General features: G+C 36.4%; 1 protein-coding gene across 1 annotated transcript in view; it reads right to left on the bottom strand.

Moving 5' to 3' along the window:
• LOC117416774 (spermatogenesis-associated protein 16-like) overlaps positions 1–21,351 on the bottom strand; it is a gene marked incomplete at its 5' end in the record, with an annotated part of 37,674 nt that extends 16,323 nt beyond the window's left edge. Inside the window, 4 exons of the mRNA XM_034028165.3 lie at positions 2,103–2,187; positions 14,898–14,987; positions 19,040–19,185; positions 20,899–21,351. Of these exons, the coding sequence (XP_033884056.3) occupies positions 2,103–2,187; positions 14,898–14,987; positions 19,040–19,185; positions 20,899–21,351 (774 nt within the window). The remainder of the gene's footprint in view (positions 1–2,102; positions 2,188–14,897; positions 14,988–19,039; positions 19,186–20,898) is intronic.
• Between the last annotated feature and the right edge of the window lie 1,579 nt (positions 21,352–22,930).

Consider the following 22,930-nt stretch of genomic DNA (forward strand, 5'->3'; position numbering starts at 1 on the left):
TTTCGTGAGCAGGGATTTCCTCATTACAGCCGGTAATTTGACAGCAAATGAACAGATGGACTAGTCACGAAACACTAAAGGTATCAAAGTGCTGAATATAGACAGCAGACCTGTTGTTTAAAAATCAAACTCACGCTCCAGTTAAGCCTGTCTTGTTCCATGCAAAATAGATGTTAAGCCATAAAGCAATTATTCTCTATTGATTTCTCCTGGCAATAATGACATTTCAAACTAAATGAATGTAGAGCTGATGTGGTTACAGCATTCGTGAAAGTATTCAGACCTTTCAAGCACAACTTGGAGCACGCTTCTTAAAGGGCACATGCTCAATGTTTCTTTTTTAGAAATATTGCAAACATACTCAGCAGAGGGAGTTTTAGGTAATTTGAAAGAATCAGATTGATATGCAAGATCATACACTTTATTATGCATGAGCTGCGTAATTATTTTCTATATAGATAACTGATTCCTGAGAAGATAAACAAGTCACAATCACTTGCCAGCTTAGAGGTGTTTCACCAGTTTCAATTGGCAATTCAACTGACAATATGCAGTCAGCAAGCATCGCTTAAACTTTTTTATTTTTAGTTTAATTTTCAAATGAGTCAAAAGCCTCAATTTGTAAGTAAAGACATAGCTGGACTTTGAGCTATTCAGACACAAAAAGCAAATGACTGGTATACTATAAAATGTAATAGCATTTGCTGGCAAGTCCTTAAAATGTCAAATCTAATTCATTTAGTTTATTGACCTGTGTGGGTGTCTGGTTAGAGAAACAGAGCCATGAATCTAAAACGGTTAGGCTAGGGGACCCTATCATTGTTACTTTATGAAATCAGCTGTGCTCTATGTAAATGTGTGGTGTCTTGATAACACCACACTGTCTCGTGGTAGGACTTAAAAAGAAGAACATGTTATAAATGACATTATCCAGTGGCTCATAGCAAACAATAAATGTGCTGTCACCTTTCTCCACAAAACAAAACTTTTCATACTCTAATATTGCCATTGAAATGTTATATTTCAGACTCAATTGTTATTCTCTCACCCACCATGACAAACCACAAAACATAGCTCCTGTTATCACCAGGGAAACCAACATGAATTTCAATATTTCTGGGTTGAACAATCAACTAATCCATGCAAATATTTTATGGAATATTTTGGTGTCATATTTAATTGGTGTTACTTGCTGTCCTGGTTTATATTGTATATTGTGTAATACCATACTACAGATTTTGCTCAGCAAGTTCAGTAATGGGAAAACTAAATCATTTTATCATGTTCATAACAGTTCAATTGTTGCATGGTAGAAAGCAATCTTGAAATGGCAGTGCATATGCTACATATAAGAGTTGTGAAATATTGCAATAGTATGCTTGGGCTTTCAAGAAGAAAGATTAAATGAGGAGTTACAGTTTTGCCTCCCTTTCCATAAAGAAAAATCAGACTAAGTTTTCACACAATATTATTTCTGGGTGTCAAGTAAAAACAGAAATGTAATCAACTTATTTTCATGACAGATTTTTCACAGAAGCAGACTAGTACACTATTAATATGCAATATGCCACTGAATACATTTTACAATCAAGATATTTTTATGTGTGCAAGCTTGCAGCGCACATACTGTTTTTCTGTGTGTGTTTTCTTGTTCGGATCCTTATACCTTGTGCACAATTTGTTGCATTGATGTGTAAATGTGTAAAACACCTGTTTTAACAAAGCATTCCCTCAAAACCCTAGAAACCTACCTGCTGACTATGACGGGACCTATGAGCACAATGCTTTGATAGTGTACACTGGTGTCTCTTCTAGTTTATCTTTTATTTAAATGTATTTACCTGGACATATATACATTGTTGTGGTATAGAACAGATATAGCAGACTGGGAATCAATGTGTTAAGCTTTGCAGCCTCTGTGGAAATCACAGTAATATGGAATTCCACCTAGTTCATTATAAATAGTTTACTGCTATGCAGTATTCCAGTTGATTGATATGCTAAGAGCTACCTCACTCGGCAGTCTTTTAAGCAATAATCCTTCATTTGGGTTCTGATTGTGAGACAGGCCCCTCCACACTTGTGCAGCCATCATTTCTCACCTGCCAATACAGTTTGATGAGCTTGCTTATATGTTGTTCACTGCCTCCGGACAGCCAGTACATGTAGTCAGCAATCATGGCACTCCTAATGACAAGGACAGAATATGCAGACAGAATCAGGGAACTCTCCATCAAGATGCAATATCCTTTTTCAAGGTAAAACTCGAGGCAAGGCACACATTGAATAGAAGAGAACCATGTTTCTTTACAGCATTTTCAAAGCATTATTCCAGATGTGCTCTTTATAGTCATTGCCCCCTCACCAATTTGAACCCAAAGTAATTTCAGGCTTTCTTATGATATTCACCCTAACAGTCATTCTTGTCATAATTCCCTCCCCAACTCTTAGGTGAAATGTAGGGGAAAAAAGTCAATACATGTCTTACAGTGCGAGAAATAAATCGCCAAAGTAAGGTAAAACTGTCCCTCTCCTTTTTCGCACAACGTATTTTCTCCACGCATATGTATATTACAGGACATCCAAGTTTTAATTACAATTAAATTGTCAACATGGAAATATAGTAGGGAACGCACTTATTGTGACATCTATATCATTCATGTTAAATGATTTATTTCTGTTTAAAAATGGAACATTTGCCTGAAAAAATATAAATATAAAAAAGGTCTGACGTGTTTTTGTTTCAGATCATAAACACCACCTATCAACGTATTTGTACAATTGTATCGGCATCCTAAGTGAAATTGGATTGCAAATAGAGAATAATATTGAGGGATGGTGGAATTCAATGCCATATTCATGTTTAATTCATTGAGAGAGTACCTTTTAGGCCTTAATCACTACCCACTATGTACAAGACATGCAATTGACATTTTTTATACTTTGGACCAGATAGCTCAGTTTCTGCCAGAGCAGGTCTATACTGATTAGAATCCTTGGTCTTCTATCCCTATCTAATTTACCGCCTGGGGGTCAGCTGAAGACAATCTTGGTAATTAGTCAATATTTTTTCATCCAACAGCCTCCAATTCAGCAGCAGCCTTTCAGCAAGGAAAGAAAGATGGATTGTGATGGCATTGCATGAAATCCATGGTCACCACAGTTACCAAATCCGTGTCAACGGATTTCCACTGAGATTTATTGGAGAGAACAGAAAACCAATGCTTCCAATCAGTGTGGATATCTCTGACAGTATCGGAAGAGACCATGGATTGAGCTGTCTCGTAACTTGTCTTGTACTTGGAAGTGGGCAATTTAAAACCACAAGGCGCTATCTCAATGAAAGTTAGACATAAATATGGTTTAAAGTGTAACCTGTTTGCACCATAATCTCTGTCCACTGGGCACATATGCTTTGGCTAGCAACAAAATATTGTTAATTTTATTACAGGGGTTGTCATAAATTTGAATGTCATTTCCATAAAAGTAAAGTATTGGACTTAATACAAACCCTGAGGCTGAATCACTATTTTGTAAGAGGTTATAAAATGTTTACATTACTGAACTAGCCTATTTTCATTGCTTAGTTTTTCATCAATCATAACTGTTTCATTTGGTACAACTCTATACTTTTTATTCTCATTGAAATCAGGAAACAGCAAGAGCAACCAATGATACCAACATGTCTGTCCTAAGACCTCCACAGCATAAGGATTATTGTCACAAAAACATACAATAATGAAATGCTATACAAGTGAAACTGCATTAAAGTTCAGTCTATTCTGAACTCCAGTGAACTGAAAATACCACAACCAACCCTCTAGAAGTACTCCTTGACAACACACATTAATAAATAACCCCAAACAGAAAACAATCATATACCGTGTTGATTTAGAAAGTGAGTTCTGATGTTTCTTAAGAAAATGTACAAAGTCCTTTTCTTCAATTAATAATAGGTTTATTATAATACATGCAGGGAATCATGTCCCAAGTACAGAACAGACAGATTTCAATGTTGAGATAAGCAATAAAAGAAGCAGCGAAAGAGAAGTTGCGGGCTTCTTCTTTTCGAGTCCAGATAAGTACAGTTTATTGAAGATAAAAGTTTTGAGTTGCAAAGTTACAACCAGACATCTTAAAGGTTACATGGTGACAACGGTTTGCAGGTATCCTCTCTCCAAGCACAGATCACAGCAATACAAAGAACATTTCAGTATTCTCAGTTTAAATGCAGTCTTTCAGTGACATCATGATTTTTCATTAAACCAATCAGACAAATCTCTTATCAAGCATCTGGTTCAATCCAGTTTCTCTTTGAAGTAGCTAGTTTTTAGAACCCTCCTAAGAAACCCTGTTTTATATCTAGTCTGTAAATATGTTTAACAATGTGTTGGTACCTCTAACACAAAAACAATGATACACCCTGGACATCAAAGGAGAGGCCAACATCTATTTCAGATTGTCTTGGAGCCTTGTCCTAGCAAAGACAAAAGTGACCAGAAAGATCTTTATCAACTTACTGTCTAACTAGGAATTTAACCAGAATCTGACGTAATGTTTAACCCATTCTGTGAGTTTGTATTCGAAGACCAAACATTCATTTATATCTAAATAAAATGTTCCAACATACAGTTCAAACAAACAGTCCTTGTTTTAAAGTGGTATTTGTGTGCAGTCTTCTCCCGTTTTCCTCCCAACAATGCATCAAACACTTAAAAAAATAAATAAATCTGTCATGCAATAGCTGATTAGCAAAGAAACGAGCATTGAGCTATTAAAATCCTAATTCTGTTCTAATGGGTTTTTTTGTATAATTGGACTACATAATAGAATTATGGGTGAGGGAAGTTATGGATGCATGAGTCAATATTTTAATAAAATACCATTCACAGCTTTGATGTGTATGTACTTAAGTTATAATGCAGACTCAAATGGTTATCTTCACTCAACAGAACAGAACTATATACTGTTTTAATGTCATTTAGAATCCTGCCACGGCACTGCTGTGGCAGTACACACGCATAGGGCTAGAAAAATACCCTGCCAATACCGTACACTGATCATCCAAACCCCTTTTCTCACATCCTCGGGCTAAGGGGTACAACAGTCTATGCCTCCCATGAAATCATTGTACTATTGACAAGATGGAACATGAGTGCTATTGAGGTCCTCTGAAATATGTTAAAAAAAACCCTGACATTTCCAGCACTGCTATTTTTGAATTTTTTACCTGTACCTTCAAAAATAAATCACTTTTATGCCAGAAGTGGCAGTCAATATGACAAAGTTAAAGTCAATGTGCAGTGAGGGAGTTGAGTCAATTTTAAAGTTCCTGTTATTGCTCTTGCTTTGGCCACATGGGGGTGTAGAACAATGAGATACATGTCAAATGAAAAACTGAAGCTGCTCCAGGCTTCAGAGTTATTTCTAAACAGGGGACCTCATATCAAGATAATAGCAGAACGACCAGCAGTGGGTCCTTTTGTGAAAAGTTTCATTAGAGGAAAAGTGCATACTTTACAATGTGACATACAATTATGGAATGCAACTGAAAAAAAAGCTGAAGGTATTCTATTCTATGCTAGAACAGAAGCTGCTTTTGAAAATGAATGTATTAAACCCACATGGTGTTATGTTTACACAAAGCTGGTAGAATCTCAAGCCAGAAGTCACTCTAGAGATGCGGGTTACCATAGCGATAATATGAGTCACCCTGTAATAGTTTCTGTTGGTAAAAAAAAAAAATGTCTTATTACATTTTCCTTTATAGTGTGTATGTATTTGAATGACTCAAATGTACACAATACTACCCAGTAAGCAACAGAATCCTGATTAGACAGCTCTACCGTCTGGTAGTTGACCAAGTCGGGAAGATACAGCCTCAATAATCAGAGTTCTATTGCAATAAGAAACTAGCAAACTGTGCCTTTATTGTCATTATACACATTTTAGATCTCTAACTTGTAGGTTCTTTTCAATTATTTTCTTTCCGTCCTTCCGTTTTATCTATTTATTTTTTAAAGGTAGACATTCTAACCGAAAGTACCGCCGTCAACTGCCGTGTAGTAATGCCATGCAATGGAGCTTCCCGATTGGTAGATGGAACTTCTGAGGTTTACAATACAGAATAATGACACTGTATTACTGTGCATGGCACAGTGCTCCTGGTATGATAGTCATACAATTGGTTTTATACTAAGGTACACAATAGTTTTTAATTGTTTGAGAAAAAAAAAGCACAACTCCTAACAAAACAAACAAAGTATTTAAAATCCATATGTTACCCATTTCACATTACAATCTGATTATATTTTATTAAACTACACTATGTTCTAAATATATATATATATATATATATATGCAGTGCCTTGCAAAAGTATTCAGACCCCTGAACCTGAACAATTCTCTAATATTACTGAATTACAAATGGTACATTGAAATTTTGTTCTGTTTGATATTTTATTTTAAAACACTTTAAAACACAATAAAATCAATTATTGTAAGGTGACATTGGTTTTATGTTGGGAAATATTTTTAAGAAAAAAAAAACTGAAATATCTTGCTTGCATGAGTATTCAATCCCTGTGCTGTGGAAGCTCCCAGTTTACACTGATGAAAGAAATTGCCCTAACGAGGACACAATTACCTTACCATTGGCCTCCACCTGTGAACCATTAAAGTTGCTGTTACATTTTCTGGATAAAAACTCCACTGTTGAAGGATCATTGGTCAGGCTGTGAATCTGAAGGAAAATGAAGACCAAAGAGCATTCTACAGAAGTTAGAGATAAAGTAATACAAATGCATAGATTAGGGAAAGGGTACAAAATAATATCCAAGTGTTTGGATATCCCAGTGAGCACAGTTGGATCAATAATCAGGAAGTGGAAGCTGCATCACACCACCCAGGCACTGCCAAGAAAAGGCTGTCCCTCAAAACTCAGCGCTCAGACAAGAAGGAGACTTGTGAGAGAAGCCACAGAGAGGCTAACAATCACTTTGAAGGAGCTACAGAGTTCAGTGGCTGGGAGTGGAGTAATAGTGCACCAGTCAACCATATCAAGAGCTCTGCATAACACTGGCCTGTATGGGAGGGTGGCAAGAAAGAAGCTGTTACTCAAAAAGTACCATCTGAAAGCACGTCTGAAGTTTGCCAGAAAGCATGAGAGTGACCCAGCTGCGATGTGGGAAAAGGTTTTGTGGTCAGATGAGACCAAGATAGAGCTTTGTGTGGCGAAAACCTAACACTGCCCATGCCTCAAGACACACCATCCCTACAGTGAAGTATGGTGGTGGCAGCATCATGCTGTGGGGATGCTTCTCATCAGCAGGGACTGGGCATCTTGTTAAAATTGAAGGAAGAATGGATGGAGCAAAATACAGGGAAATGCTGCAAGAGAACCTGCTTCAGTCCGCTAAAAAACTGAAGCTTGGGAGGAAATTCACCTTTCAGCAGGACAATGATAGCAAGCACAAGGCCAAAGCAACATTGGAGTGGCTCAAGAACAAAAAGGTGAATGTCCTACAGTGGCCCAGTCAAAGTCCTGATCTCAATCCCATTGAGAATCTGTGGCACTATTTGAAAATTGCGGTTCACAAGCGTCGTCCAAACAACCTGAACAACCTGGAGCAAATCTGCCAAGAAGAATGGGCCAAAATCACTCAGACACCGTGTGCAAAGCTGGTACATACTTACCCCAAAAGACTTAAAGCTGTTATTGCAGCGAAAGGTGGCTCTACCAAATATTAATGTGTGGGGGTTGAATACTTATGCAAGCAAGATATTTCAGTTTTTTATTTTTCTTAAAAATATTTCCCAGCATAAAACCAATGTCACCTTACAATAATTGATTTTGAGTTTCAGTGTTTTAAAATAAAATATCAAACAGAACGAAATTTCAATGTACCATTTGTAATTCAGTAATATGAGAGAATTGGTCAGGGGTCTGAATACTTTTGCAAGGCACTGTATATCATTTATACTTTTGCGCTGTAACTGTAAGAAATTTACAATTGTAAAGCTTGTTTTGAGTGCTTCTGCCAAAAAGCCCTGGTTTTGAATCTTGACATCTGTGACGTCACTAGGGGAAAACAAAGCACAAACGTACACACAATATTGCACTGTATCCAGCTTGTTTAACAGACTTCTAGTGGTATATATTGAACATATTATTAAATTATTTAGCCGACTTACTTATAACATACTTATTGTTATTCATAATTGTATTAGGCCTTATATTTATTTATAATACTATTATATTGTCACTAACACAGTAAAAATAATAGGCCTATTTTAGCGATGGTTAAACGGTGTGCTGTAATGTTTTGTGGTAATTCCACTTACAGTGGGCATAGTGTCCACTTATTTCCAAATGATCCTGCTAAAAGGCGACTTTGGGTTAAGTCTGACAACTTTGTTAATGAAATGCAATTTGCGATGAGTCTCAGTCGTAAAAGAGATTTGAAAAGTGGGACTGTACCAACTATACAGCCAGTACACACAGAAGAGCAGATAAAAAAGGAGAGTAAAAGACGAAGTAAGCTACCTGGGACAAAGAGAGACAGATGGAGTCTCTCCTCATATAACACGCCACAGTGTTTGTCTTCAGCTGCAGTTGTCAACAAGAAGCAAAGCAGTTAAGAAAGTAGAGATTGCTAGAGAAAGTATACATTTAATTTCTTGGGACCACTCTTATTAAATCTTCCCAATTATTTTGTTCTTTTCAGTTCCTCACCAGTCCATATATATACAGTGCCTATAGAAAGTTTACACCCCCTTGAACTTTTTTCACATTTTGTTGTGTCAGTGCCTCAGAGTTTCATGCATTTAAATGAGGATTTTTTCCCCACTTATCTACACACCATACTCCACAATGTTAAAGGCAAAAAAGTTTTTATTGAGAAAAAGATTATATATTAAAAATACAAAACTGAAAGATCATAACTGGATAAGTCTCCACCCCCCTGAGTTAATACTTGGTGGAAGCACTTTTGGCAGCAATTACAGCTGTGAGTCTGTTGGGATAGGTCTCTACCAACTTTGCACACCTAGATTTGGCAATATTTGACCATTCTTCTTTACAAAACTGTTCAAGCTCTGTCAAGTTCCTTGGGGAGCGTTGATGGACAGCAATCTTCAAGTCATGCCACAAATTTTCGATTGGATTTAGGTCAGGGCTCTGACTGGACCAGTCAAGGACATTTACCTTTTTGTTCCTTAGCCACTCCAGTGTAGCTTTGGCTGAGTGCTTTGGGTCGTTGTCATGCTGAAAGGTGAACTTCCGTCCCAGTTTCAGCTTTCTTGCAGAGGGCAGCAGGTTTTCCTCAAGGACCTCTGTACTTTGCTCCATTCATTTTCCCTTCTATCCTGACAAGTGCCCCAGTTCCTGCCGATGAGAAACATCCCCATAACATGATGCTGCCACCACCATGCTTCACAGTAGGGATGGTGTTGTGTTGGGTTTGCGCCAAACATAACGCTTTGCATTTAGGCCAAAAAGTTCAATTTTAGTTTCGTCAGACCACAAAACTTTTTGCCACATGGCTACAGAATCTCTTGAGTGTTTTTTTGCATACTTCAAACGGGATTCAAGGTGGGCTTTCTTGAGTAATAGCATCCTTCTTGCCCCCTCCCATACAGGCCAGATTTGTGGAGTGCTTGGGATATTGTTGTCACATGCACACTTTGACCAGTCTTGGCCTCTAGGTAGCCTCTGTGATCAGTCTCCTTCTTGCACGGTCATCCAGTTTGGAGGGACGGCCTCATCTAGGCAGGGTCTTGGTGGTGCCATACACCTTCCACTTCTTAATAATTGTCTTGACCGTGCTCTAAGGGATATTCAAGGCCTTTGATATTTTTTTATACCCATCCCCTGATCTGTGCCTTTCAACAACTTTGTCCCAGAGCTCTTTTGAAAGCGCCTTGGTGCTCATAGTTGAGTCTTTGCTTTGAAATGCACTACCCAGCAGAGGGAACCTACAGGAACTGCTGAATTTATCCTGAAATCATGTGAATCACTACAATTTAACACAGGTGGAGGCCACTTAACTTGGTGTGTGATTCTGAAGGTGATTGGTTACACCTGAGCTAATTTTGGATTTTGGGGTGGACACTTATCCAACCAAGCTATTTCAGTTTTTATTTTTCATAAATTTTCTACAACTTTCTAGAATATTTTTTTCACTTGGAAATTGTGGGGTAGGATGTGTAGATCAATGAAAAAAACTATTTTAATGCATTTTAATTCCAGGATATAATGCAACAAAATGTGAAGAATGTGAAAAATTTGAAAGGGGTCTAGACTTTCTATAGGCACTGTATATATAAACATAGTCAAACCTCTGAGATTTTCAATTACTTATAGCTTCTTCAAGACCACAAAGATGCAGCTACAGTACAAACTGCAGATTAAAAAAAACAACATAGTACATAGTAACATAGTAAAAAAAAAATGTCGTAGTCAATTAAATTACTAACAGAAAACATTTTAGTCTCCACTTCAACCTCACCTCAGATAGGAGCAATGGGAATGTTGCATGGAAAAGGGTATTTGTGAAAGTAAAATCAACCAGCTCGTAAGCCCACTTCAAGTTCAAGATTTCTGATGCAGAAATCGTAAAAGAATGATTCTGCTCATCCAGCTTTTTAGGTAAGCTTTGGATTTACAATGTTATCTTTAAAAGGTTATAATGTTGATATGCTAAAGAATCGGTGCGGCCCTCCCAATTTTTTTTTTTTAAATTAACACCCTTACAAAATGTACAATAATAATATGTTATCAAGGTAACGAGGTAAAAACAGCTGAGTTTCCCCGAAATATGCAGAGTAGTCTACCACCAGTCACCACTATACAATCTATTGCTCTTACAAATAATAATAGTAATAATAATAATAATAGTGTGGAGTAGTGGTTAGGGCTCTGGACTCTTGACCGGAGGGTCATGGGTTCAATCCCCGGTGGGGACACTGCTGCTGTACCCTTGAGCAAGGTACTTTACCGAGATTGCTCCAGTAAAAAACCCAACTGTATAAATGGGTAATTGTATGTAAAAATAATGTGATATCTTGTAAGTCGCCCTGGATAAGGGCGTCTGCTAAGAAATAATTTTTTTTTTTTTTTTTTTAAATAATAATAATAATAATAATAATAATAATAATAATAATAGCATGGGTTTCATAAACACACACACACTGCAATAAGCACTTTTAAGTAACGAATAGCTTTTCACACTACGTGCAGTAAACAAGGACGTTATTTCATTTGACTCTGGTATATAAACAATGCTTTCGTTTTGGAAATCAGTGCTATTTAATTGCCAGATACAAAAGGTGATACAGGCCAAAATACACATAAGTTAACTGCAATAGCTGGGGCGAGCTGTACAGAATATATCATCATACCAATCAGCATTGGCACCCCGCTGACACGGGGGCATATCCCTCGCATTCCTAATGCCAGGATCAATATTTTCCCTTGCTGGAGTTTCAAATTGGTAAGGAATCGGGCCTCCAGCCACCACTTCTTCTTCCCCACAGTTTACTCCATTTGAACACTCGCTCTCGCTGTCCTCACTGTCATAAAGATTGTTCAATTTGTCGGAGAAATCAGCATGATCGCTTTCACACTCTGAAGCCGTTGTATACCGGTATCTCTTCACGGCATGTTTTCCTCTAGTGACGTTATGCCAACTACGTGCATCTTCGATGCATGGTCGTGTTTTCCGGAATTATTGATCTTTTTATGCCTCTCAGAGCATTAAAATGGACCAGTGACATGTAATTTCTTGCCCATTATGAAAGTAACCTAAGTACAGCCCAAAAAAATGATTTTCTATGTGAGATATGGACTATGAATGGCATTGCCAATGTACTGCCCTTAGATATCATGAGGTTACAATCCAACAGCTACCTACCAGCGCTCCAGAATCTTTCAACTAAACTGTAATGAAAGAATACCTGAGTTATTGAGTTAAAAGTTCAAAATACAATGTACCACTCCACTAATAGTTTCACAAATCACCTTTGACCTTGTGTAACTCAATTTCCTGTAATAAGAGCACCTGTTAAGGGGTGTAAAAACATCACCACAACTGTTGACAATGATGATTATGGAATATAATTAACATGTTAATGCACTGGTGCTTTTATTGCAGTTTGGCGGTTTCTGTGAGGAAGCCATCCATCTTCCAGGCATTACAAGTGCTTGTCAATGCAGTGTAACAGTGACAGACCCCAGCTCATAATGAATATCTAATGCTTCCAAGAAGCTAAAGATTTAGCCAGCACAGGTCATTTGAACCGTTTTGAGAAATATTGTGCTAATGTAAGTATCTTCTTTTAGAAATCTTAAAAATGCAGATTAAATGTAACTTTGTTTGGACAGCAGTGATTAGAAAGACCATAGCCATGAGATACACATTGAAATGAAATTCTCAATGAATAAATATGTAACTTTTTTTAAAACATTGATATATTTGACCAAATGTTTACTCAACTGATCTTTTTAGTCTACCTATTATGTACATTTAGAATGTAATCTATCCGATATTTCCCATATGAAACATTTCAAACATTACCGTCTTCATAGCTAGGCTGGGTATCAGTGTTCCTTTATTTTTGTTTTTTTTGTTTGTTTTTTAAGTTTCTGAATAAGCTTACCTTATAAATTTATCTTGGTATAATGCAACAAACTGATTTGAATAATTATGTACAAATGCTTAGTTTTGCTAAAGCTTTTCTTCATATTGTGGGTTGAGCCATTTTTGCTTGTATTGCCCTTATGAAAGTTTACCATGGTGAATTTATCAAAGTGTGTTCACACTTTTTTTCCCACGGTTTCCTACTGTTTTAACATGCTTTCACTGTGCTTTACTATGCTGGACCATGGGAATACCATGATATAACATAACAGATGTTTCTAAGAAATGTTTACTATAGTACACCATTGTATTCCCATGGTCCAGCATAGTAAAGCACAGAGAAAGCATGTTAAAACAGTAGGAAACCTTGGGAAAAGTGCGAAAACACTATGATAAATTCACCATGGTAAACTTTCATAAGGGTGTTACAGTGGCTATGTTTCTAAGGCGTATACCTGGAACAGCTTGACTGCTTGACATAATTTTTTTTTTTCAAATATTTGACATTTTTTGTTTTTCATTGCAATTAGTATCGCTTTGGTATGGGGTCTGCACTCCTATTGGTATAAAATGCAGATGACATCCAGCAAACAGCATTTGAGAATTGGAACAATGAAAAAGTTTGAGAAAGTATGTGGCCCAATTTGGAAGCCACCATCCATTAATCGCCGTTTTCAATGTAATGACAGGGAGGATTTTTATCCCTTGTGTCTGCGTAACCCTGGCAACCATGTGGTGGTTTCCTCAACCAAATTATGAGACACATGCAATAAAACTAAGACACAAGATGGGCCAGAAGGGCAAAACTGTCAAACAGTATTGGGTTCAAATTTGAGTTATGTCCGTTAACAATGGCCAAAATGTATCCTCTTAGGGAAGGACCTTATTATGCAAGTATATCTGCTGATATTTTATCTTTTACCATGCAGATATAGACTGTCTATTTTCAGAACTTATTAGGAACAACCATTATTATTATTATTATTATTTGTTTATTTAGCAGATGCCTTTATCCAAGGCGACTTACAGAGACTAGGGTGTGTGAACTATGCATCAGCTGCAGAGTCACTTACAACTAAATCTCACCCAAAAGACAGAGCACAAGAAGGTTAAGTGATTTGCTCAGGGTCACACAATGAGTTAGTGGCTGAGGTGGGATTTGAACCCGGGACCTCCTGGTTATAAGTCCCTTTTCTTTAACCACTGGACCACACAGCCTCCTGTTTTGCAAACGACCAGCAAAGCATTTTTTTTTTAATAATAATTCAAAAAGAAACTGGTGCTATTATAGAAAGGGTAAATCTATTATTATGATTTTTGCTAGGTTTATTATACGATCTAAACATTGGCATATTTAATACTACCACAGCCCACTAATTATATTAATAATTAGCCCACTAGTTATAGTAATCCTGCTTGTGTTTTTTTTCTAGAGGTGATTTATTGCCCCCTCCCCCCCCCCTCCCCTTTATTAACATCACTAAATACAATTAAAAAAGGCAAAAAAGAGGTCTGTTAGAGCAGGTTCATGAATTTAATAGCAATGGAATCAGGGCCTTCAGTAGCCATTACCGGACAAGGCATTTGCTTTAACCAAACATTAATTGTAAACGGTTCTACTTGTATCAAACATTTTAAATCATTCTGTAGTGTTTACTACAGTATGTACATCTTAGGGTGCAATACCAGCATAGCATGGTTAATTTACATAAAAATAATGACTGTTAAATATCCCTGAGGACCAGTATTGAACTATGCTGTTAATTTAATTTATACATCATATGGAGCACAGAGTCTATCCATTTTAAAGGCACTTTTACATGTTAAATATATAATCATATAGAGCAATTAAAGCAGGAATGTATTGCATATTAACACAGATGATTTCTTATCTCATAAAAGGGAAGTAATATGGCAACATAATTATGAAGCTAATTATTCTATAGACAAGAGACTTACTTCCAGTGCCCTTCTCTTATTCTTCTTTACATTTGCATTGAATCTGGTAAAATGTTCTACATGTCAGCCTATTTTTTTACACTATAAAAAAGAATATGGAAAAAACTTGGAGCATGTATTTTTTGGAATTAGTCAATATATAACTGGCCATACTTTCACCACAGCGCAGTTAGTTAGTACATGGTTAGCTCGCTCTTCGTCTTAAATTGACTTTTAGCTGTCAAGTGAAGCATTATCTCCTATAAAGACTTACTGGTACATTAATAAAAAAGAAATTCAATAAAAAGAGTAATTTCCTACCTTGCAGCCTCAGAGTAACGTGCCAATAATCTGAACACTGTTGCCTGACGAAGGTGATGCTGGTAATCGACTGGATTTAGGTGTATACTCCTGTAACAAAGAACATTTGGAAAGCATAATGCTGACACTATAATGAGCCTACATGTAAGAAGCTTAAAGACATTTACACATCTCCACGGGGTGACATAAATGCTACAGTATAACTTAACTGCATACTTAAGTTCATTTATTTATTCACATCTGAATCAATATGTTTGAATGCTTACTTGTCTCTTGCAATTGTATTACATGATGTTGTAAGTAATACGTGTTTAATTTGTAATGTATGAATAAAAAAGAATGGATCTGTCCTGGTGAAATAAAGTTTTGGACTAACCAAAATGGTTGAACCAAATATTTCAGTAAAAATATGTCACCCTTTCATACACAAAATACAAGGATCAGGTTAAAGAGTAAGTAGCGGGGTTCTGAAAAACATAGTGTTACACGTCCCCACGTGTTGCTACAACTGTTTAAATAACTGACCTGTCATTTTCCTGTTCATTGTTAACATCCTGACAACCTTTTACACTTACAACTTTAAAGTCTGCAACAAAGCTCTTTTCAAAATGCCTGCTCTAGTGCACTGGGGTTTGAGATCTGTCCTCTAAATCACTGCAGGAAATGATAAAAAGAAAAAAAAAAGTGCTTTGGCTTTTCTGTTCCGTACCACATCATGGATCATTATCGTTGTGTTATCTGTTTGACAAAGTGGACAATACTTCTTACACCATCATCAGTGCACTAGAGCGGCCATTTTGAAAAGAGGTGTGAAACAAAGTTTAAAGCTTTAAGTGTAAAAAGTTGTCAGATGAACCTCACTACTTACTCTTTAAGATCAATATGTCTTGGAGTGGACTAGGAGATCGACAGAAACATGTGCACATTTTGCTGTTCTTGGCTCGACTATTTCATTTTGGCAACCCTGACATGTATTCTGTGGTAAATAAAACCTGCATCCAAGCTAGTGCACAGTAGGTTAAGACTTGGAAGGTGTCTCCATACCCAAAACTCCTCAAATTAAAAATTATATTGCACAAGAAACAGGAAGGAAAAGTGAAGGAGAGCCTATCTCAACTTCCATGAAGGAATTAGGCGGTTAACACACTGAGTAATGCCCAATGTCGGCTTCTGTTAGGGATCTGACATGTTTAAATATTGTTTTCAAATTTGGAGACTTCCTTATTACTTCAGGGATAGGGTTTAATATGAATTTGGAAGAGAACAAATCTATTGTTGTCATATGCAAGTTTATAGCTTTCCATAAAAAAATGAAATGTGTTATTTTATTGTCCAATGTAAGCATGCAAAAGTGAACCAAACCTATCAACACAACCAGCTGATTTTACAAAACTAGAACAAACAGCTTATAAAAGCTCTCAAGTTTAACATTTGCATGTAGTTTTCTTCTTTAAAAAAATAGGAGTACATTGAAGACTGAAGTAAACACTTTGAAAATATTGCCCATTGTTTCTAAACATGTTTTAATGCTTTGTCCACTGTGCTATGGGTGATAGAGGAAGGCTTTTGGCTGGAAAATATCATTTGACACTCCCTCAAAAGGCAACACATCTGATTGGTTTTCTTATGTACACTTGTTATTAAAGGTCATTTTATCTTGAGATTAACAAGCACTGATATTTAAAGAAGGTTTGGGGTTTTTATACAGAAAAATAAACATGTAATAAATTGTTTCCCGACTAAGGTCATAAAACTGAATGTTGATGGACCTCCTATTTCATTCTAATGGAAACAGTTATCACAATGGGAGTAGAGTCTTCAGGAGGTCTAAATAATTAAACTCATTAATCCACCAGCCATTTTTAATGGCAGACATTTAACTAAACATATATCTAAAAAAAAAAATAGACAGCAAGACAGAATGATGGTAATCATTGATAGTTGTGTGGGGTCCTTGCGTGGTTTATCATTTATATTCTTCAAATTATCATTTGTGCCACTCATAAAACAAACTTTGGAAAAAGTCAAATAAAAATAGCAGTTTTCATTTTATGTTATGTACAGTATTTATTAATATGAGCAATGCAGGGCTAAGGAAGGAGACACTTATCCCTGAGGTTTTGTTTATTAGTATGTCCAACCTGTATGTAATGAAAACTAAATATAAATCATCTTTACTTTGAATTCCTCACTATAAACTAATAAAATGATAATGTCAATCACTCAGTCATTTTTTCTTAACAAATAAATAAATAATAAAAAGCAAAATAAAGGTATTTCGCCAATATTTCAAGCTGGTATCTGACAGCATCTGTTAAAAAAATAACACAGTTGTTATCCCTTATCTTTCTCCCCTCGGGTTTTAATGAAAAATGCACCACATCGATATTCTTTCCAAAAAAATAAATAGAAAACGGGAACAATTATAAGTAAAATGTATTGATTCTTTTCATAATTCTTTACAGAGCTGAGAGAGTTTTAAAAAAAGACCAATAGAATTTGCTAGAACAGTTCTATAATCTTAGTACAGTATGCATCTGAATTTATATATGGAATTATAACATACACCTTATCCTGTGTACAGCTGTCATGCCGCGCATGGAACTTACGACACAATAAAAAATACACTTTTTATGTTCAACAGTTGTTCCTGAGTACAATATCTGTTTTTGTGATTAAAAATATGGTAAGTTAATACATTGTGTGTAGTCTCTTTTTATAAGAGTCAACTCAGGTTCCCTTTGCGATCCTCAAACTGCAATATGAGACACCCAATACAACGTATTTACTTATAACTACAAAACAGGTCACCATTTAGTTTTTGTATATTTTGATTTATCCAACTACAGAAACACCTGCCATAAAACTGTCAGGCCCCCAACTTTGTTTGTGGACACAGCAAACCGTGCATGAGAAATACACTCTCAAACGTGATTAGAAGTACTGTACCCACCAAACATACAACAAAACTCATGTCAGAGCTGCCATTTGCACAAATAATTAACATGCATTGCGAGGCATGGCCCATTTACACACGAATAAGTAAACAGGCAGCAGTGTGGCGTAGTGGTTAGGGCTCTGGACTCTTGACCGGAGGGGTGTGGGTTCAATCCCCAGTGGGGGGCACTGCTGCTGTACTCTAAGAAATAAATAATAATAAGTGAGGTACATATGGCAGGTGTTTCTATTGTTTTGACCAACCCCTGTGTATAAGCTTTTTAAGCTCTCTGAGGTCACTATAAGGTTTTGGCATGTTTGTTTTCTCCCCTGTTTAATTAAGAATTATCCTGCAGCAATTTACCTTTTGACATTAAGTATTAAAGTATTGATGTGCACTGGTAATTAAAGTCCAGTGTGAAGGACGGTCAGCAAATAGAACACCCCCAAGGAATATCTGCCATCATTTCAATACATACAAAGCAACATCTTTCTACCATTTTTTACATATTCACTGTTTTAATTATATGTACTTCATTAACATGAAAAGAAGTTATCCATTAGTGCTGGCAATTTTTTTTACTGCAACAGTTTGTGTGAAGATAGAAAATAATATCCAACAATAACTGCATTACCAGCTAGGCAACAAATCTTGCAAACAGTAGTTTACGCTATCCTCCCTATCTACTCTACATCTACCTAGGTTCAACTGTGCAGACGTTCTGTTCAGCCCTTTGACTGGATGACAATCATGAGTGCCCCCAGTTTCAATAAGGAGCTTCTCTAGTTGCATACGTTAAAGCATCTGCCACATGTGCCCACCTACAACCAATCATATTAGTGCATAACACAAGGAGATTCACAGCAGAAACTGCTGTCCAATCAAAATGACTTGTTTTTTTTTATATAATGTTAACTTGAATGATGTTTAGCAGAGGGATTCAATCGCTGCTAGGAGATTACCCCTCCCCCACCACTGTATGAGCCCCCTCCCCCTCCCTCTCTATCTATAGATGGTTTTAATAATGTATTTATTTTTAGCTTAGCATGTCATTACAGTTATACTCTAGTGGGTGTTGCATAATTGATCTTCAACTGCTGTGCTCAACTATCTAGCTTTCGTGCCCACTATATTATTGCCAAGGAGGTCCCTTTAGGTATAGAAACTTTACCAAGCCTTTTTTTTTATATCTAATCATCCTTACCTGTGGGAATGATTAAGAGCCAAGTCAGGTCTTTTCATTCGCAAGTAGCAGATGACAAGTTTAGATTCGATGAAGCCGGCAACCTTGGAGACGTCTTCATAGTCAGCCTCAAAGGGGGTTTCCAGAACTGGGCCTTTAGAGCACAGCTGTATCAAAGAAACAGAATGTCACAATTCAGCAGTGAGGTTAATGGGTGCCCCAAATGCAAAATGCTATTAAATTACATGTGTTAACTTATGTAAACAAAACTGGAGGGCCAGTGTTTGGCATTCTCATTATTGAATATAATTTAATTGTTTTGTAGATTATTGGTTTCAGCCCAGTGATTTATTGGCAACTGTCTACAAAACAAATAAACTTACAATTAATAATAAATGTTCAGCTTGCGCTAATATTCTTTCTCATTTAAATTATGCAACCATCTTTATTGATCCTCATAGTTTTTTTCCCTATTATTACAATACAAGGCTCTTGTAACTAGACAACGATAAATGAATCAACATCCTGCCACCATCAACATAATCAATATTAGCCTGAAAAAAAATAATGCGCCATGTCTTTTGACCTTTTAAGTATTTTTTAATAAACTCCAAATTTTAGATCTTCAAATTAAAAAAGGAAGAGAGCAAGACACCACTTATAAATACATAATTGCAAATTAACAACAAAGCAAAAAACTGCAATGAGAATGGTAAAGGCCATTCTCATTAGAGAAAGTAACATCTTACAAAGGTTAGAAGAACATTAGCATATCTAAAGATGATTTTTTTTGTTTTAATTATTTATAAATATCTTATAAACGACATTAAGGCCATAGCACCGAGTTTACGCCGGCCTTAAAATTACCTCTTATGTATCATAACACTTCTGGCACGTTAAGGCCGTGTTATCACTGCCAAAATGCGCTCCGCTGCTCATTAGCCATGCAATTTAAGGCGTGTCAAGCCTTAATTATCTGCATGGGCAAATTGTAGGTGGCGCTCATCTGAAAATGAAGTCTGTGATATTAAAATGAGATTTACGAAGTGGCAGAAGAGCTGCGCCGGCTCGAAAAGCGTCCACAAATAAGTCAGATTTCAAATTGGTCTTAAGTCAGAAAGCAGCTGATTATGCAAAATGATGTGTTTGGAGGTTCTAGGTAGAAGTGCTTATAAAATTGTTATTTTTGCAAATCTGCTACTCAAACACCATCAGGATATCTAATACATATAATTAGGAAAAAAAAAATGATACCTGAATCTCGCACTCACAATGGGGGATCGACTTTTACACGAGGTCAACTTTTACTCCAGCAAATACAGTATGTGTGTTATTCATCGTTATTACAAGACTCTCGTTGGCCTGTTTATGGTTTAAGAATTAACATAAAGAGAAGCTACCCAATAGTGCTGGCACTTTTTTTACAGCAACATTTTTGTGTGAAGATGGGAAATAATTTGTATTGAATTTGAATATGAAATAAATTAGACTTGACTCTAAAGATACTGCTGTATAACTACAGTTACACTGTATGACCTGCATAACAGTAAAGTATTTAAAACTTGACTAACATTAAAATGTTTAATAAAACAACAACTTAATACCACAAAGAGCATATGATGTACCAGTTATACTTAGAGATAACTCATGTTTGGCGACTCTATAGAGGCCAAAGGGGTGCTTATAATTTAAAAGAAAAGGATGTGATGACCAAAACAGAAAAGTATACAATAAAAGAATGATTGACAAACAAAAAACAGCAATGAATGAGCAATGAATCTAAAGAATTACAACAGAAACAAATCCATTATTTAAATCAGAAGAAATCCCACTGCTTTAGAAAAACAGCTTTGGATTAATTTGATATAAATAACAAGTACCTCAAGTGCTCTTGTGAACCGACTTGCTGCTATGACATATTTCTTCTGCTTGTAGTATGAGCTGGCATCCTGTACGGCTACTTGAAGCCATTTGTCAATCTGAGGCAGAAGACTGAGATTAGATCCACTCTGAGAGTCTATTTCAGTGGTTTGACACACTAATTGTGAATCTGAAGAGGCTTGAGACTTCATGAACTGGAGTGCAATGTTCTGCTCGTCTCCGTAGACTAACTTCATTTCTACATCCACCAAACTTCTAAGAGGAATGCGAGGCAGGACGGGCTGATCTGATGATACATTCTTTGCTTCTTTTTTCACCAGTGATCCGTCTTCACACTCCTGCTTTCTTTCGCCCCACTTTCTTTTCTTGGGTTTCGCACACCTGCTCCATTTTTTTCTCTTGTTTAAGTTGTTATGTTCTTCTTGAAGCACTTTGTTGCCTTCTGCAGGACATTTGACATGATCTATTGCTGCTTCATTTTTCACTGCACTACCTTTGCTTGTTTTAGGTCTTGTGTCCATTGAAGGTGTACTTGACTTCTTATTACAGTCAGATCCTCTTTCAGGTGAAGAACCCATAGATACACTTACAGTTCCTATAAAAATGAGAATTTAAATTAAAATCCCCTAGTTTGAAAAGTATGCAAAAATATGTGATCATGTGATCTATATAAGTCAAGTTGCGTGCAACTATTCAGCAACAATCATGGGAAAGCACAAGGGCCATGACAGTGGGTGCTTGGGCAACCAACTCATCCCTTAGTAGTTACTGCACGTCCAACGACTCATGAAAGATCTGTAGTTATTCTACGAATGAGAAGACCAAATAACTGTCTATATAATTTTGTACAATGGATATAAATTAAAGTATGTTTAAATCTTTGAATCAAGTTGTCCTATTTTGTAATAGTGTGATTCGTCCAGTCAATCGATTGTGTTGAATATGTAGAGAATAATCCATAAATGTTCATCAGGATGGCCAAACCTTATGAGTGAAATAAATGTTCTGTTTAGATAAGAAGTACAATGTATGGAAAACAGTCAATCTTCTGTTTGATTTGAATAAATGCAGATAGATTTAAAAAAAAAAAAAAATGCTCTGTAGTGTTAAATACTAAAGTTTTTCAACTCTAGAACTCTCATCACTTCAAGATTGTTTTTTTTTTATACTAAAGCATTTTATTGGTTTACACTTTAACATGGTTTAAGGTAACAAAATAGCAGAAGTGTCTTGGATAAACTGTCACAGTCAAAATGCCTAGCAATATAGAAGAAATGTACTGACACTATTTTTACAACTTCAGGAACTCTGACATAGAGGTCAAATTCACTCATTGTTACTAAATAAAGGTATCTGATTGGGTGTATCTAATCAGTCACAATACAAAAGGTTTCAGGTCCATACCATAGCCAACATTCCACATGTTGAGGCATTCATGTCAGTGCGAATGTCACAGTAAACAACACATGGATACTGGATGCAATGATGGCAAAGACAAAAGTCTTAAAATAATAACAAAGACAACTGGGTTTGATAAATTCCAGCTCATTCCCTCCACCAGAACAATGTAAACACCTTGCTGAGTAGACTTCAGGACACATCACTGTTGTCCTCACTGCTAGTGGTTATCCTCATCTATACTATACTGGGCCCTACTTTAAAGCAAGTGCACATTTTCAGAGAATAATAAAATCATTGTAATGATCGAAAACTAGATGATAAGAACAACATTAGTATATCTTCTGTGAGATTCTTCTTTTCTTTACTCCTCTAAGGAAGTGTGTCTTTGGGGGTGTTTAAAATCGTTTTTTCAAGCAGCTACAGTACTGACAGGCAGGAGTGTACTGTAGTCCACTTCCTACTGCTGACATATAGCCATATTTAATTAGTTATTTTTTTGCATGCTTCTATCTTGTATATTAACTGCCCTTGACTAGCTGGCTATGCATCGGGACGCGGGGCCTTAGCTATGAAATCGGGACTGTCCCGGCCATATAGGGACTGTTGGCATGAATGTTTTAGGCAGTTCAA

The sequence above is a fragment of the Acipenser ruthenus genome, chromosome 12, assembly GCF_902713425.1.
Source record: "Acipenser ruthenus chromosome 12, fAciRut3.2 maternal haplotype, whole genome shotgun sequence".
NCBI classification, from domain to species: domain Eukaryota; kingdom Metazoa; phylum Chordata; class Actinopteri; order Acipenseriformes; family Acipenseridae; genus Acipenser; species Acipenser ruthenus.